The 17,365-nt window shown below is 43.3% G+C and overlaps 1 protein-coding gene across 1 annotated transcript; it reads right to left on the bottom strand.

Annotated features, from left to right (window-relative positions):
• Positions 1–30: 30 nt before the first annotated feature.
• adamts13 (ADAM metallopeptidase with thrombospondin type 1 motif, 13) lies at positions 31–16,233 on the bottom strand (the record flags this gene model as incomplete). Its single annotated transcript, XM_080765766.1, has 29 exons — positions 31–231; positions 329–504; positions 1,756–1,932; positions 2,369–2,512; positions 2,611–2,941; positions 3,119–3,323; positions 3,508–3,705; positions 3,871–4,000; positions 4,213–4,318; positions 4,404–4,602; positions 4,740–4,919; positions 5,535–5,664; positions 7,947–8,103; positions 8,425–8,609; positions 8,703–8,783; positions 8,875–8,995; positions 9,615–9,763; positions 10,053–10,179; positions 10,522–10,585; positions 10,706–10,860; positions 11,227–11,331; positions 11,492–11,642; positions 12,341–12,475; positions 12,803–12,949; positions 13,450–13,574; positions 14,085–14,168; positions 14,963–15,096; positions 15,721–15,778; positions 16,153–16,233. 29 exons carry the CDS (start codon positions 16,231–16,233, stop codon positions 76–78), a joined length of 4,191 nt encoding a protein of 1,396 aa, XP_080621892.1. The 3' UTR covers positions 31–75.
• Positions 16,234–17,365: the final 1,132 nt, after the last annotated feature.

Below are 17,365 nucleotides of genomic sequence, written 5' to 3'. Positions count from 1 at the left end.
AAACTAAAGAACCTTTAGTTTCTTAAAGTATATTATGCAAGCTGTTGTTTTCCTCAGCTGCTGCTGAATCCCACATCAAAACCGCACAAATGAGTATTGAGCTGTGAAGCTCCCTTTGGAATGCAGGTATTCTCCGTGGAATTCTATCTCGGCCATGTTCCCAGTGGAGCGCCAGAGGAAGAGCTGGTGGCCTTTAAACACAGTGGTCTTTAGGACATCCATGTCACGGATCTGAGTAATGTCAATGGAAGAAATAAAATACATTATTTTTACAGTGAAATTCAACACACCACAAATTACTGATATCTATCCAAGAACCTGTTCTCACCATGATGTATGTGGAGTGGGAGTTGGTCCTGTTAAACGTGAGTCCAATGCTCAGTGCCTGGATTCTGATCTTCACCGAGGGTGGGGCATTGATCAGAACTCGACATGTGTGGTTACTACTGGACGTTGTGGGGTTTTCAAAGACCCCATTGGGTGCAAACAGCTGAACGTCACAGTCTGGATTAAAAAAAAAAACATAAGACATCTCTCAGTGGTCAACTGGTATTGAATTATAATTTCATAATTTATGTGCATTTTATTCTGCAAACATTTGATGTAATCACAAATTTATAAACTTTATTTTTTACATTTCTTCACATGACATTACACAAACCACACAAAACACAAACATATACAACCCCGCCCCTAGGCTAAAAAAACAAGGTGGTGTGAGACAATCACAGGTCAAAAAGAGAGTCAAGACAGGGACATAGTCCGGATTACAGTTCACTGAAAGGAAAAGTCCTCAACAAATCCACAAAGGCACTCCAAGCCAGGACAAAGGTTTTTTGGGCTCTGTCCACTCTATACCTGAGTTTTTCCAGAGGCAGGAATGAAACTTTTTTTAGCCATTGTTGAAAAGAAGGTGTCTTATCCGACTTCCAATTAAGGAGGAGTAGTCTACTACGGGCTAATAGGGATACAAATGCCAAAGCATTTGCTTGTGGAGATGTGAGTGTACAGTTTGGGGGAATTATTGTAATCACACATTTATATAGGCATTATGCTCATTTCCAAATAATTGCGTAATTGTGTCACTGCTGACCCCTACTGGTTGATATTTATGTTGATTGGTCCTAGGGATTGTATTGAAACTGTATGCTTCCTCTGATACACATGGCCTGGATAGCCTGCCGCTTTTCACCTGACAGTGAGGAATTTCACTGCGAGAACATAGCACGTATGGAGGAACATACTATTCCTCACAGTTCAACAGCCCTGCTGACAGGTGCCCTTGAGGAGTCTCTGATGCAGGGGCAAAGATTGGTCTCTCCACCGGCTTCCCTCCTAAATAACATGACCAATTGTGTTTGTAATGTAGATCCCGGGCCGAGCTGGAGGAAAAGCAGATTTCAAACACCTTGGGCTGTATTTTGCGTGTCTTAAGTACCAGGTCTTATTCCCTAACTTGAGTAAACGAAAGACCTGGAGGCGTGATCAATGCTCTTTGGCCACTCAGAATAGCCAAATGGCATTGCTCACGCCTCCAGGTCTTTAGTTTACTCAAGTTAGGGAATAAGACCAGGTACTTAAGAAACGCAAAATACAGCCCAAGTCTCCAATGTGTTGGCCAGGTACTTTGCCTCTGCCCCACCCATGCACCACCAGTTTAAGGGATTTTAATGGAAGAACACTTCCTGCATCACTTGAGCTAAAGGTGAGGGGACAACAACACTCGCACCATTGCCCACACAGAAGCTATCTTACCATGATGGGTCTTCTTAGAGTTCTTCTGAGAGCTGTAGGTGAGGTGGACCCCATTTCCTGCTGTGAGGAGGTTCTGGCCCACCAACAGGACATTAGTTCTGGAGATCAGTGCAGTATTCTCCACCTGCTCACATTTTCTTACGAACACCAGCCGGTCAAAGAAGGCCAGGAACTCCTCTACATGCAAAACACAGTTATTCTTATGCTTTGTTCATTCTATCGACAACTAAAGCTACAAAACGGCAGGGCGTGTTCCTCTGCACTGCTGCAGGGTAAAATATCACAGGGAACCGTTAACAGCAATAATTCGTTTTCCTTTTTATGGAACGGAGCAGGGGAGTTGAAATGGAGTAACAAAAACATGATTGATTGACACTTCATTGCATCATTGGAGAACAGAAAAAAGTTGAAGTCTGCTGAACTTTAGTTGTAGTGCCTCGTGGTCATTGTGGTGTCAGTTTGTAGCTTCATGTTTGTAGCTTCATTTCACTGGATTCCATTGTAGCTTGTTGCTTTGTCGCGGCTAGTGTGAACGCAGCACCATTACTGATAGGATAATGCATATATCAATACATCCATGTCTGCTATAAGGGATTGTTGTATACATGCTTACTCTTCTTGCAGTTCAACGAGCTCGACTCCACGTTGACGTGAATGACCTCATCTAGAGGTCGACCTATGGACACTGTGCAGCGCCCTGTCACGTTCCTTAAGTCAAGCGTACCTGTCTCTTCCAGGAGCAGCTGGCCACACACACCTGGAAAGAAGAAAACAACATGATGGAAAAAAAGGAATACCTCTGGACGACAGCGTCACACCAATTAGCTTCAGCTTTTCGTGATAGTGTCACCTAACTTGTTTTAGGTGTGGGGGTGGGCAAGATGGTCTGTGGGGTGGTGGTGACCAACTCTGCTGCCAGAGTTGGTTGCCGCCTCAGAGTAGGAGATGGTGGACGTTCCTCCACGGTGGGTGTAGCCTCCTCCACCCTGGCGTGCAGTAAGGGTGTGTGGGTGGGGGCGAGGTCTGTGGTGGGCTCCAGGTCTCTGCAGCTGGCCGTGTAGCAGCCCCGGATGGTGATTGGCTTGGGCATGTTCATGCAGAACAGGGGGCTGAGGGGCTCAGGGTTAGAAGGCCCCATGCAGGATACAGCCCTGGACTGGATCCCATATCCACACAACACTGAACACTGGAGAAGAGTAACATAAAATTACAAAATACATTCAGAAAATGTGGGAGATTTAGGGTTGTCTTCCTGTTTATGGAGATATAATGCACTAAAGGGAAAAATAGGGTATTGGGGAGTGGTGGTGTACTTCATGTCTCCTCCATCGCATGCTCCATTTTGTCTCACAGTAAGCATTACCTGGCTCCATTCTTTCACTTCCCATCTGAATGTGCAGACTTGCACTAGGCAGGGCACCGTGGTCGCTGGCTTAATGGCTGAATGACAGGTCTCCTCTGACACCACCCTCTCCTTCCCTTGGATGAACTGGACACAGGACACAGTCCTCTGAGCTACGCCCAGGTCACAGGACACTGAGCAAGGTGATGTACTGGAAACCTTCCACCTGGATGGGTCACAGTGTCTGTGTGAGATGCTATTTTGGTATTGGGAGGGGTTATTATCCTGATGTGCTGTGCTGTGTGTGCTGTGCTGTGCGTGCGTGCGAGCGAGCCCATCTCTGCAGTTGCTGTTTTTTTATATCTCTGTGGCATTTGTGAGTACGTCTCTATATTCTGTATGTGATTTACCTCGCTGGGCAACTATTGGTGTTGCATGTAACCACTGCTGTGGGCTTGTGAGAAGCACTGCACTCTGAATCCTCCACCACCTCCTCCTCCTCCTCCTCCTCATCCCCCTCCCCTCCCGTCTCTCGGGTGCAGTACAGCACTCTGTTAACCACCCCTCCCCCACATGTCACACTGCAGACTCCTCGCTTAGATCGCCATCTGCTGACACAAACATGCTTCTGCTGATATTTTGTATTACACAATGCACACGTATTACGTTGATATACTGTATGTATGAACAGTATGATTTATGTTGCTTATATTACATATTATTGATAAATACACAAAATGCTGTTGTTTGTGCTTTCATTGGTGGTGACTCACATAGCAGGACACGGGGAGGTGTTGCAGGGCTCAGAGTAAGGCTGTGGTTTGCTAGAGTCGTCACAGTGGAACTCAGCCACTCCCAGTCTGGTCTGGTGGTTCACACAGGAAAACCACACCTGCAGGGTTCCTACACAAATATCAGGCTTTGGTTAATCTTTAGCTTACTGGTTCCCCAAAGTGGGGTCCAGGCAGGGAACCCCAGGGGTTCTTGAGGGGGTTCCAGGGGACCCCCACCTTTAAAATGGGGGTCTGTGGCCATATTTGGGGGACCGTGACAGAACCACTGCTTTAGCTGAAGACATGGGTTCTGAATGAAAGAAGGCCAGTGCCCTCACTTACCATTGCCACAGTTCTTTGAACACTGGCTGATAACAGGACTCCAGACGTACACAGGAGCCTGTCCAGAGCGTGGCATTAAACCGGACGACTTTATAAGCGGTGTTTCCTGGTAAGGACAATATAAGGTGTTTTGTTTAAGATTCTGCAGAATGTAGACTTGTACAATATTCTACTGTTCATATCCACTGTACCTGTCCCTTAGACTCCCAGCCAATAGGACACACATCCACCACACAAGGCACAGCGTCAGGGGGTCTGATTTGCTCTGGACAGAAGCTATTATCCACTTTGACGACCTGTCCACCTTTTGACTGGACACATGACACGATGCGTTTCGCTTCTCCTGGCCCACACACAGCTGAACACACCCCTGGCTCTGACACATTCCATCTGTCAAATATGAAAGAGCAGCTTTTTAAACACATAAACATACAGAACTTTCTATTTTATACAGTACATCCAATTCTGTTGGTGTTGTATATTAATACATGGACAACATGAAAATTGCACTTTTGGAGGCTGTATACCTGGCTGGGCAGTCCTGAATGTTACATTGTTGAACGGTCTTTGGGGTTGAATCAGATGGGCATTCAGAGGCTGGGACCCTTACAATATTAGCTCCTTGTTCCTGTACACATCTCACAGGGCGCTCTCTCTCTCCTCCACCACATGAAGCGCTACAAGGCCCAAACTCCCCCATCTCCCACCTGTAGTCATAAAACTAAGAAATCATCTCTCACTCTCACTTATTATACATCAGAGTTGTATTTTGTCCCAGCCTTAAGCACAATTCATTCTTTATTGATTTACTGATTCTCACTGCTGTCCTTAGTTAATTAGTTTACAAAGTAAGTAACAATACAATTGTACTGAAGCTGTCTGTGAATATTTTATGTAAGTCACTGTCTTTAAATGTGTCCACCAGAGGGTGCTGAAGCACTACAACAATGTACACCTGCTTGTCTTGATAGACTATAATGTATTGCGTAGATATTACTTTTTAATTACCCCCAAATGGTCACTGTACAAAGAATAGAAAACCCTTACAGATTTTAAAACTATATTTCTAAAAGACCATGTGTAATTATACAAAATAAAATTGTAATTTCAAAACTGGTAGTTGTATGACTTGTATCTCTCTATAGTGCTAAGTAGCATTTTCCACTGACGCATGTACTCTTCCCACTGACATCACAGTAAATGTAAAGCCAAATTAATGAATAATGTAAATTCATATTAAATCAACAGATTTTTATGTCAAGAGCCCTTAAATTAAATGTATTAAATGTGAAGAGTGCATGTGTGCGTGCGTGTAAGTGAACCTTGCAGGGCAGGCTGAGAGCTGACATGCTGTCTGTAGGGGCAGGGATGGAGGAGGATCAGTACAATGCTGCTCTTCTAAATGTTTGCTGGTATCCTCATCTACACACACATACATACTTTTCTGTATGCCTGTGAGAAAAGAGAGCACAAACATGAATTGAAAAGGCACCGTGTTTTGGTCATTTGATCAACTTGCATTGCCTGGCTGAGGGAAGTAGGGGAGCTGGAGGGGCTGAGGTAGGCTACAGCCCCCTCGAACAGGAGGGGGGAAAAGGGGGAAAAAAAGGAAAGAAAATTATAATAATATGATTATCAATAATAGAAATGCCACGTTATTATTTATATAAATAAAAATGATAAAATAAATAGTATTCTTAAACTACACTTGACTGACTTTTTGGGTTTGTTTTTATATTTATCATCGTCTCTGCTCTGCTGCTGACGCTATTTCCGGTTACCTTTATTACCGCTATTTCCGGTTACCGGCGCACGAATTTGAATTTCTCCGGTCAGCCTGTGTGTTGTTGTCAACATGGCTCAGAAGAATTAGTGATTTCTTTGGTGGGTCCAAGCCATAGGTCCAAGCCCAAATCAAGTCTAGTTCATGAACCCTTCATGAGCACCAGCAGCAGTGTTCAGCAGGGGACGAGTACTAAAGTTGAAGAGGGCATTGTCGTGGAGTTGTCGTCGTCGTCGGACAATAATAAAAAAACAACAACAGCAGCAGCTGCAGTGTTCTGCCGGGGCCTAGCTCGAGTCTACCTGCACGCCTGGGCGGCCCCTGCACTAGCCCTGGTCCAAGGCTTACAGCGTAAGCCTGTAAGCCTTGGACCAGGGCTACCCCTGCAGCCATGAGCCAGGCGACTACCCTTATTACCCTCGCCTCACGTACATAATGACATTCTGGAAACGTAACACACGTTGGAGTAAAAATGCCATGATGAGGGAATGAACCACCCCGGAGCGCAAGAGCACATTTGGGGTTTAAGGTAAAGCATTTACTATTTAACTATATTATTTCTCTAATAGTCACTATTGCAGTGAGAAATAATACAGTATTTACTAATTACTATGGCCGCCGTGCCAACTGAACTGCTGAATGCTGCTGCAATTTAATGTTAGATATTAGATTATGACGAGGGATCTATGATGAACTAGAATGATAAAGCCCATCGGCACAGGTCTCCACCAAGACAGGTCAGGTTGTGGCCTCCTGGTGGCGCTATAATAGGCCAATGGGAAAAGGGTGCCATACGAGTAATCTACAGAAATGTTTTGCCTAAATCGGTCTCATGGTGGCGCTATAACAGGCTGTTGAGGAATATTTGGGGCAGAGGTTCGTCGTTGGCATCCAGGGAGTGTGTGTGCAAAGTTTGGTTGGAGAAATGATGTTTGGTGGAGAAATGATGACGATACAACACTACACCCGGGTCGCCGAGCCCAAGCGCGCTGCGCTGTCAGCTCGTCTGTTGTATAATAGGGCTATAATTTATATGTTTTGTTTTGATATCGGTTCCTTGTCAATGTCATGTGTAGCCTAAATAGGCCTATGCCTTTTTGTTTGTTCATATAACTTGCGTGTGGAGAGGAAAAGTAAAAGCCACTTTTCCGCGTGCACGAGGCACATGCACGCTCATTTTTGCGTGCACCCCCTACTAGACGCTCAGCCCCTACTCGTGTAAAGTACTTCCCGCGGGCCTGATTGCCTCTATTGTGGCATGATCTGTTTAATCTCGTGATTTGTCATGACTAAACCAAACCCCTCACTAAACCAGATTGTTGGAGCTTGTTTGGGTCATTTTCCATTCAGAATTATTACAGCTGTGCCCATTGGGCACTGGCCTACTTGCAACGATGCAAGTTGGAAATTCATGCCCCACCCAGATATTATGTCTGTGTCCCTTTTATGCCCATATATGGAGTTATTTGTCAGTCATGCCCAAATATGGAGTCGTCAGAATGATGTCAGAACAGGCCAGCTCCATATATGGACACTGGGCAGAGCCTGGGCATAGGCCTTTTGTGGCGGTTCAGGACAACCGTGGGTCCGACTGACTCGACACCGGGCACTGCACTCCATGTGGGGGTGTGGAACGCGTGTCGAACTTGAAGTCGGTGGTGAGAACGGTTCTCGAGTTACGTGGATTACAGACGTATACACACACACAGAGACTTGGTACATTTATAATTATAGTTAAGATAATGGCATAAACGTTCAATTTCAACATGGTTTCTTCTGCAGTTTGATTTGGGTATCACTTTATATCCTCAAAACAACTAGGAAGCCATTTTACAGCAGAAAACAAGCATGCTCCCAATATTTTCTATATATTTGTTTATTTAATTCTAACCATACTAGAGTATATTGGGTGGTTTTCTATTTTGTTGGTTTCATATTAACGGTTTCTTACCTGAGCTGCAAGTGACAGAACAGGGTGTTGTGAGGACAACCCATTTCCTGCTGGGTTTGATCTCTGTCAAATAATCATTATTGTTGGGTACATAGAACTGGTATGTGATGTTTGGATTCGTTTTCTCTCCATATTCTTTTCCATATTTGCGATAGACCTGAAAAGTGACACTAACAATAATATATGACTCTGATGTAAAGGTCAGATGTTTTACATGCACAATTTCCCCGATTTCATTCATGCAATTTGAATTTAATTACTTAAGCCCTATTTTACACTATAGCCGATCTTCAAGCTACCAACGTCGTCAGACTGTGGATCTGCTATGTTTTCTTTTTATTATTTCAAATAGGGATGTCAGGGTTAATGTGGTTTAATTCAATTCCCGGATTTAATATTATTGAACATGGTCAGTTGAACCCAACCTGCAGTTTGCCAGTAATAACTACAATGCTCTATTTATTATTATTATTATGACCTGTATGTGTGTCTCCTGCTGCAGTGGCCCAGGAAGCCAAAGCTCCTCCATTTGGGGCAAAAGGTCCGGGGTCAGATACAGGCTGTATGCCAGATGGTGGTCATCCAGTGGGGAGGGGTGGGTCGTGTTGAGAGCCATGCCACCCGTCCCAGCCACAACATACTGATGGTCCCCAAGCATCACCGCTGTAATGGAGAAAGACCAGCTCCTTTGGTTCTGTTCTATTAATAGTAATAGTATTACCCACTGAATCCCTCTCTCATATAAACCTCTCTCACCCATATGAGTGAAGACAGGCGCCATGTTGACCACGTGCACCCGTGTGGCGTTCACTGGCAGAGAAAGGAAGGTAACGTACTCTAACAGAAAGAAGAGATGCAGTTAATGTAGGAACTAGGAATGCAGACGCACAATATATATTTTTCCATTATAATCTATTTCGTGCTGTACCTCTGGCCCGGCCACCGTTGTAGGCATTGGAAGTGAAAATGCAGGACGAGGCATCTCCACCACACACTCCACAGATGTCCTCTACTTTCCCAGAATGCAGTACACCATCGCAGCCAAACAGCTTGTTAGAGACCAATGAATTAATCAAAATGATTGGTTTAAGAGTATCACAGTATGATATATGGTATCTAATTCTCTGACATGTCAGACCAGACCTCAATTCATTTTTCTTTTTTTACTTCTACATCGCAGAGGCAAGTAAGTAAGTCAAATTGTATGGGCATGAGGCCCTGTCTTCTGTTTATAATAATAATAATAATATAATAGATTTTATTTATAATAAAATCAATAAACACATTAGGCATTTTTAATTCAGCCAATTTCCCCATTCTGAATAATTAGTACTTTTATTTTGGTACTGAGTTGACAATTAATAGCTTTGTACTTTTACTCTAGTAAAACGCTTATTGTAGGTCTTTTACGCGGGCAACTATACTTTTATTGTTATAGTTACTGTGTGTGTGTGTGTGTGTGTGTGTGTGTGTGTGTGTGCATGAATGCGTGCGTGTGTGTGTGTACCAATCAACCCCAATCAGTTGACTGCTCAGTGTGAATGGCCCAGCTGCAGGGGTCAGTGGGTCAACTCAGACAGACAGACAGACATACACACACAGTCACTTAATGGAGGCGGTTGGCACCGCTCAAAAAAGTACTTCTTCCACCACTGGTAAGATGTTTACCTGGCATTTTCCTTGTAGACAAGCAGCTGTAGAGCCAAGGGGTGCTGCAACAAGTGGCTCACACCGTGTTCCATCCACAAACTGAGACCCACGACTTACTATGAAGTTTTCTCCCTCGGATTGGCACATATGTCTGCACTGTTCATCCCCTGGTGGTGATGAGACATAAAAGGTCAAGTAAATCAAGACAATACTAATAGCATTATTCACACCGATATACTCATACAATGAATAGTGACATCTCGCTGCTTGTACTTAAAGTTTGTGACAAATTCAACCTTCTGGAAGTGACTAAGTAAAGTTAGTCTGCTCAGTTATTATATCTTTCATTTTGTTTATTATATGTATTTCCTTTATATCTTGTATGTTTATAATATTCTTTGTTGCTGAAATGTTGGAGAGCAGTACAATTCATGTTCTATTATCCTATGGTGTCACCTGTGACAAAGCCTACAGCAGGAGTCCAAGTATACAGAGAAGCAATGTTTGGCAACAGGTAGAGGGGCTGGGAGTCTGTCTTGGAACACTGTTCTGCCATGAAGTCCAACTCGGTGCTCTCACATGGCTACAATCACAAGGGGAAAAAAGACACGATTCTAAAGTACTGTATATAAGCATGACCTCAAATGCTAAGAATGCTATATAGATAGAATCAGGCCAGGTGCCAGCTGAGAACAGAGGAGAAGGTGGGTGACAAGGAGACAAATTCTCAGGCCTCTCTTTGCTCTCAATATATTAAGTAAGGTGTCTGAGATTGACAGTGTCGCAGAGTCATGGTGGCTATTTACAACCACGAGCAACAGCTAAAATCCTTGTCATGTCTGTCTGTCTATCAGTCTAATGTCTAAATTGTAAACCCTATTGACTGTATAGAGGCCCATTGTCAACATAACCAGCGGGCACTTACCTGCAAGTTACAAAGTTCAGCTTCGATGTCCTGGCCCTCACAATAATTCCCTCCAAACGCAGGTCTGGAACATTACACATGACAAGTATCCTGATGCATAAATCCCATATATTTAGTCATATCAGATTAAGTACTACATCACATTGTTATTACTGTAGTAACACTGGCATCATATATTTGTTACCTTGGGTTATTGCACTGCCTCAGTCGATACCCGACTCCCCCACCACATGTCCGTGAGCAAGGGGTCATAGCAGACCAGCTGGACCAAGAACCATGCACCACCACCACCGTGGAGCTTAGCTGGTCTGGGGACACACAACGCCCCTTCACACACCACTGTAGGGAAGATAAGCCTCATTAAAAACCTCTGTGTAAATTACTATTCGTATTGCTGACAGATTTAGAGTAAACATTTTGATAAAATGCCATGACACAGTGGAAGTTCACGACAAAGGATTTCCAAACTGTAAAAGCAGACGTATGGTTACCGGCTGGTAATAAGCAGTGATGGGAAAAGTAGTTTTGTAATAAGAATAATTAAATATAAATATAATAATAAAATAATTAATAAGTAACTAGTACAATATTTGAGTCTGAGATGTAGGTGGAGTAGAAAGTAAAATTATTGGAAATATTCCAGTTGTTTCTACTTGAGTAAATGTACTTAGTTACTTTAAGCCACTGTTAATAATAGATCACCACCTGATTAGGTGCACACTCTGTTCCGTCCAGCAGTGGAACCAGAAGGCGTTTGCAGGAACTGTCATCCCCAGGGTTAACGTGGCAGGACAGGACACGACACACCGGCTGAACAGACAGAAAACATCAATACTGTACTGTGTGGCCTCACAATGCGCCACAATGCGACGCGACCCGTTGTGAGCTTGTAGATCTATAATGTTTTTGACAGTATAATGACTGACATGCTCAGTATCACCTCAGACTGGGCATCACGTGTGGTCCTTACCATGTCAGTATTAGTGAAAGAGCAGGCCCTGGCCGTGTTGCCGAAAGCTATCCGACACTGGTCATCCACTCCATAGTATAGCCCTGGTGGAAAGCCTTGCAGGGAGCCTCCCATTGCAGGCAAATCTTGTACACATTGAGCCTTTCTTTGACTGGGAACACCATTCACATACACATCAGTCTAATTAGATTGTATGCTTAATGCTTATTGCTTAATGTGCCTCACAAAGGTGGATACACTTTTTAATTTACATAAGGGCAACAGTCTACATTCGTAGATTCGTACATTCGTAGATTCGTACATTCGTGTATCACATGAAAAGCCTCCACAAGTGCAATAGACACATAAACCAGGTGAATTATGGGGCTTGCTTTAACAAAGGTTCTTGAACTACTGTAGACATTGTCATTCTTAGAGTTACTATTTGCCAAATTTGCGGTTTTGTCAAAACAAAACCGCAAATTTTTATAATAAACAAAAACTCAAAAACAATTCCATGAATATAAAAACCCTTTATGAAATAGTCAAAATAGCCAATATACAAGCTGTGAGCTGGAAGATCGGCTGTTTTCACTATTTTTAAAATAAGGCTCAGAATGTATTTGTGTAAGTTTGGGGCCCAGGGAGACACCAAATTTGTCTTTTGGGTCTCGAGCAAAAAGGTTTGGGAACCACTGCCTTAGAAGTACAAATATAACCAAATAGACCCGTTACTCTCTCAATGAACATTGTGGAAGTTTACTGTGTATGCTGCATGTCTTATTGGTGAAATGCTGAAGAAACGGTGGCAGTTTACATGATGAATGGGTGTCATTTTAGTGCACAGCTGCATAATACAGGTGGTCCCACCTGAAGAAGGTGTACAGCTGCTGCCTGCTGCATTGGGACCAGGTGAGATCCACACTGTTGTAGCCTCCATCAGTGGCCATCATGAACCCACTCGTGCTGCAGGTGTTTCCTACACCATCGTGGTTTATTCCAAAACTGGTTAAAAATAAACCATGACACTCAAAAAAGTTAATAACAGGATGTTGAGGCTTTGATGCAAACATCATCATCAACAACAACAATACAATACATATTATAAATCTTTCATTAACCATATGGACGGTATATAAGCCATATTTTAATATTTTATACTTCATTGGACGACGGGGTCATGCAGTGAACTTATCCAGTCTGCAAGTCCAGAGCTTGTAGATCGTCTATTTCCGCTATTTTAGAATGTACACATATTTGTTTAAAAAATGACATGTAATCTGTCATTAGTAGATAAATAGGGATGCCAGGCTTATTAGAGTTATGCTCTACCTGTGTCCAATCTCGTGTGCAATGGTGATACCCAGATCAAAGCCTGTGTCCTCTGTGACCACACAGCTCCAGTCACTGGTGCAAGCCCCGCCCAGCTGTGCCACACCCCTGACGAGTTTGTTCCCATCAGGCAGCACCAGGTCATACCTGTTGATAGAATAACAATATATGTAGGATCTAGAGGTCTATATTTCCACATAATGTTTTTGAACGGTGCCACACCGCTCGAATGACTGGCCGCGTGTGTATGTCTGTATGTCTGAGTACCAACAGCTGCAATACTGCTGCCAGCCAGCGTTGTTGTTGAGCAACCGCTCAGTTCACACATTTTCGTAAATGAATGCCCTACTTCGTCAATCGCCAGATCTGCTATCTGCTATAACTAGTTAAGTTAATTTGAAAGTGGTTACGTCTGTGGGTTTTATACATATTTAACTACAATGGATCCGTTGGAACACAGGTTATGTTTGGACATAACATTCCCACCCAACAGCAGCAATATGGAAATATGAAGAAAAAAAAGGATTCAAAATGACCAAATGTTTCATTATTTACTGGTGTGCTTAGAATAATCATGTCTCAATAAAACCTATGAGTGAAGCTCGAGCCAGACTCCAGACACATCTAGAGCCAGTCCAATTGAGTACCTGGTAATGTAAAGCAGAAGATCGGCATGTAATGGGTCTGTGTCATTGGAAGGGTTGATCCTTCGACCCCAGTCACACACACTTCTAAGAGAAGCAGTAATGTCGGTAGACATTTGGATCTCTGGCTAGAAGAGAGAGGAAAGAATTAGTAGCTGAGTGGGTAGAGAGGTCCTCTGGGCCCCCGCTCATCCCAGTCTGTGTTGAAGTTTCCCTGAGCAAGACACTTAACCCTGCTCCCTGTATAAATAGCACCCACTGCTACTAATAGTTTGGATGGGTAAATGCAGCAGATGAATTTCACGTATGTGCAAATGTATAGTGATAAATATTGTACCACCACAACAACTAAAGGGAAATAAATGATTCTTAACATTATGTGCCATAAGCAATAAGCATAACAGACAGTCTATCAACCCAATGCCCCAATCTCGCTGTTCATTTTCTGTATTATATCATATGTTCATGCATGTGTTTTAAATTGTTCCCTTAAATTGTTGTAAGTATACAATGAACATGTTGAACCATAGAAAGAAGTACTTTTTTGATGTATATTGTTTATGTTTTACAGTCTATTGTCATAGTATTTAGTGCATGTGACAGTGAACTTGAATGTGACTGTGGAGAAGAGGACAGACCTCTGGCTCTGACAGGATGATCATGCGTACCAGGTGCACCCTCATATTGGCCCCTAAGGTCATGTCCCTCAACAGCTCCGAGGCCTGTGGGGAAATTACATGGAGTGCAGAGCAGTCAGGCGAGGCTTTGAATCATGCAACAGGTGTGTGTGTGTGTGTATGTGGGGGGGGGGGTTACATGCCTCTGGTTTTGGTATCGCGCTCTGGTGATTTATTTTTTATCGCCAACATCTTTTTCCCTTCTTCTGGTATGTTTGATAATATCACAATTTAACAATTTAACGGTGGTTCGGGTATCTAGTATTCCTGAGCATCTCCCTAGGGAGGTCCTCTGGCATGTCCCTCTGGGAGGAGACCCTGGCAGACCAAGGGCCAGATGGGGGGGATTATATCTCCATGCTGGCCTTGGAACGCATTGGGATCTCCCAGGATGAAGATTTTTTTCCAACATTTAAAGAAAATCACATCTGTGTGAACTGAGCGGTGCAACTCTATGTGGGGGCCCCCGGAACTTCCAGACCCGCAGGAACGCGCCCAGGGTGCCAGCCCGGTTCCGGCGAGCCGCCCCGCGTCCGGAACGGTCAAGAAATGACAGAGTTACTGTGTGGGTGAATTAGCAGACACCTCCCCCTGTCCCCCTCTCCCTCTCTCTGTAATTAGCAGGCAACAGTGCAACACTATCTCTCTCTCTCTGTTTCTAGCACAACAGCGCCACTTTTGCCCCTACTGGTACTCTAAACATAGGGACACGTGCAAGGACATAGGGACATTGCTGTTCCTTGGAGTGGTTGCCACACTCAAAAAGAACAGATCTACAAGCTCACAGCTGTGTGTGTGTGTGTGTGTGTGTGTGTGTGTGTGTGTGTGTGTGAGCTCACAATGTTAAGGTTGGTGAGGATGTATCTCTCAGTGTCCTGTTTGTGGGCCTGTTGGACATCAGGACCCACGACCACCAGTAGTTCCAGATGTGTCACATCAGGCATCACATTGGCCCTGCGAAACCGCCTGCTGACTGTGGTATAAGAGAAATTATAGCACAGAGCTAAAGGAGGCGGAAAAACAGGTGCTTAACGGAGAATTGAGAAGACTATTGGTCTTGAAGGTGCTTCTGGATCAACAATAATGTCAAATGAAGAGAAAGACACAGGAGGAAAAATAATGGAGGAAATATGTATAATAAAAACAATGCTTTTATTAATGTATGGCTTGTCAAAGTTAAAAAGCCAACATGTTTCGACCAGAGTCGTTTCTTCATCCTTGTCCTGATGAAAACCACTGGTATTTCTTTCCTGTGTGCCTGGATGTTTCTCTCTGATTTCACAGCAGAGCTACTACTTCTCCAGAGTACCTTATCTTATGTAAATGAGCTAAAGGGACGGTCCTCAGATGCACACTGCGTCGTATAATGCAGTTTCCTTATGACAGTAATAGCAGGACAGTTGCCACAGCATTGAATGCATTTCTTCAAACAGTTGTTAAACTTCCTTTACGCTCCATCACACACGGGTGTCGCTGCCAAAAAGAGCTGATGTAAAAGCTAATAGCTTGTAGACCAGTTCTTTTTGGCAAGCGACACTGTCATACTACAGAGCATAAATTAGGCTTTATACAGTATAGTTCAGCCAAACGAATGTACCTGAGGCAGTGTCAGGTTGAGATCCCATATCCCTTTGATTGTGAGAGTTTTGAAAAACCTTGAGAGAAACACAAAACAGTGAAATATATATCAGTATATATTTTTTTAGATCTCCATAAAAACAACAGCATTTGGCCTATTCCTGTCTTGCATCCGTTTCATCTCATTTCACAAAAGGTTATATATATACACAGTATATATATATACCGGTAGTTACATTATATATATATACAGTGTATATATATATATATAGGGCTATCGTATAAGACAGAGATCGTGTTAAAATGTAGTTATGTCTCTCTGTAGGTACATGTACCACGAGGACAATAAACTGTTGAAAGTTGAAGAGTTCAATGTACTTTGCAGATGTCCCAAGCAGAGGTCTCATGAAGCACTACTGTGGCTCCTGTACTGTACGTATTCTCGACCTACCTCCTCCACCAATGGAGATCTCATTAGAGCAGTGGAGCCAGGCAGCAGTGACAGCAGACACAGCAGCATCATAAACGCCATATCTCCTCTCCTTCCTGTTGGTCTACCTGACAACCTGCTTTAATGCCGGGAGGAAATCTCTGATACAGTATACGACGTGGTTCGCCCCGGCTCTCAGTCAAACTGGAGCCAGCCTCGCAGGGAAGTGTTTACCAAAACACTAGGGACAAAGTTGATCTGTGGCACACGTCACTCTTTGTGTGTGTGTGTGTGTGTGTGTGTGTGTGTGTGTGTGTGTGTGTGTGTGTTTTTAGGAGGAAAGATCAATGGAAAAAAAAGGTTCGGTTAATTTATGGGTGCTTTGACTAATTCATTAGTCACTTCCTGTTTGATTGTAATAAAAATCAATAGTCTGTGTCCCGTTGTTCAAGAGTATTTCTTAATAGTCATTTTGGGCTGAAGGAAATCCATAACAATTCATGAAGGTTGTGCAACTTGTGCTGCAGAATTGGAATGCAATTGGAATTTCACTGATAGCTTATAGGATGTATAATTAATTTGACATCTAAAACCACAATACTGAACAGAACCTTTTTACTGCCACAATCATGTAATGAATGAATACACACTACTCAACTGTATCATGCATTTGCATTACAGTGTTAGTTCACTAATACTTTACAACCACTAGAGGGCAACATGCTTCTATTTGTGCTAGATTTCTCAGACCTTTCTCACTGGATTTCAAGAAGGTAACAGACAACCTCAAAGCCCCTTATGACAGCATATTAATAACTAGCTCTGGTCCATAGCTCTAATGCGTTTCATTCGTAGAAGCAGTAGAAGGCTATGGACCAGAGCTAATTAATAACCAAACATTTATTTAACCAATAACAAAAAGGAAGACTTAAACTTCTAAAACCAGGACTGTTTTTAAAATGGAATTGCAGCAACGTTATTTTCACAGTAAGGCTGTAGCCTATAGAGTAAACTCGTTACATTCACCCACCTCTCTCTCTCTCTCTCTCTCCCTCCATGTCTGCCCATCCTCTCTTTCCTGAGGGGTATACTTTATCTCCACAATGCCAGGGATTCAGGCCCCATCTGCCATTCGTCTGCCAGATATCTGTCTGTTGTCACTCTCAATTAACAGCTGCGTTTCACAGGCATTAAACCAGCATCAGTGTTCCACTAAAAAAACCTCCATGCCCAG

The sequence above is a fragment of the Protomyctophum bolini genome (assembly GCF_963924005.1).
Source record: "Protomyctophum bolini genome assembly, chromosome: 6".
NCBI classification, from domain to species: domain Eukaryota; kingdom Metazoa; phylum Chordata; class Actinopteri; order Myctophiformes; family Myctophidae; genus Protomyctophum; species Protomyctophum bolini.
The sequence above is the reverse complement of the archived record's forward strand: the minus strand, read 5'-3'. Positions and strand labels throughout refer to the sequence as shown.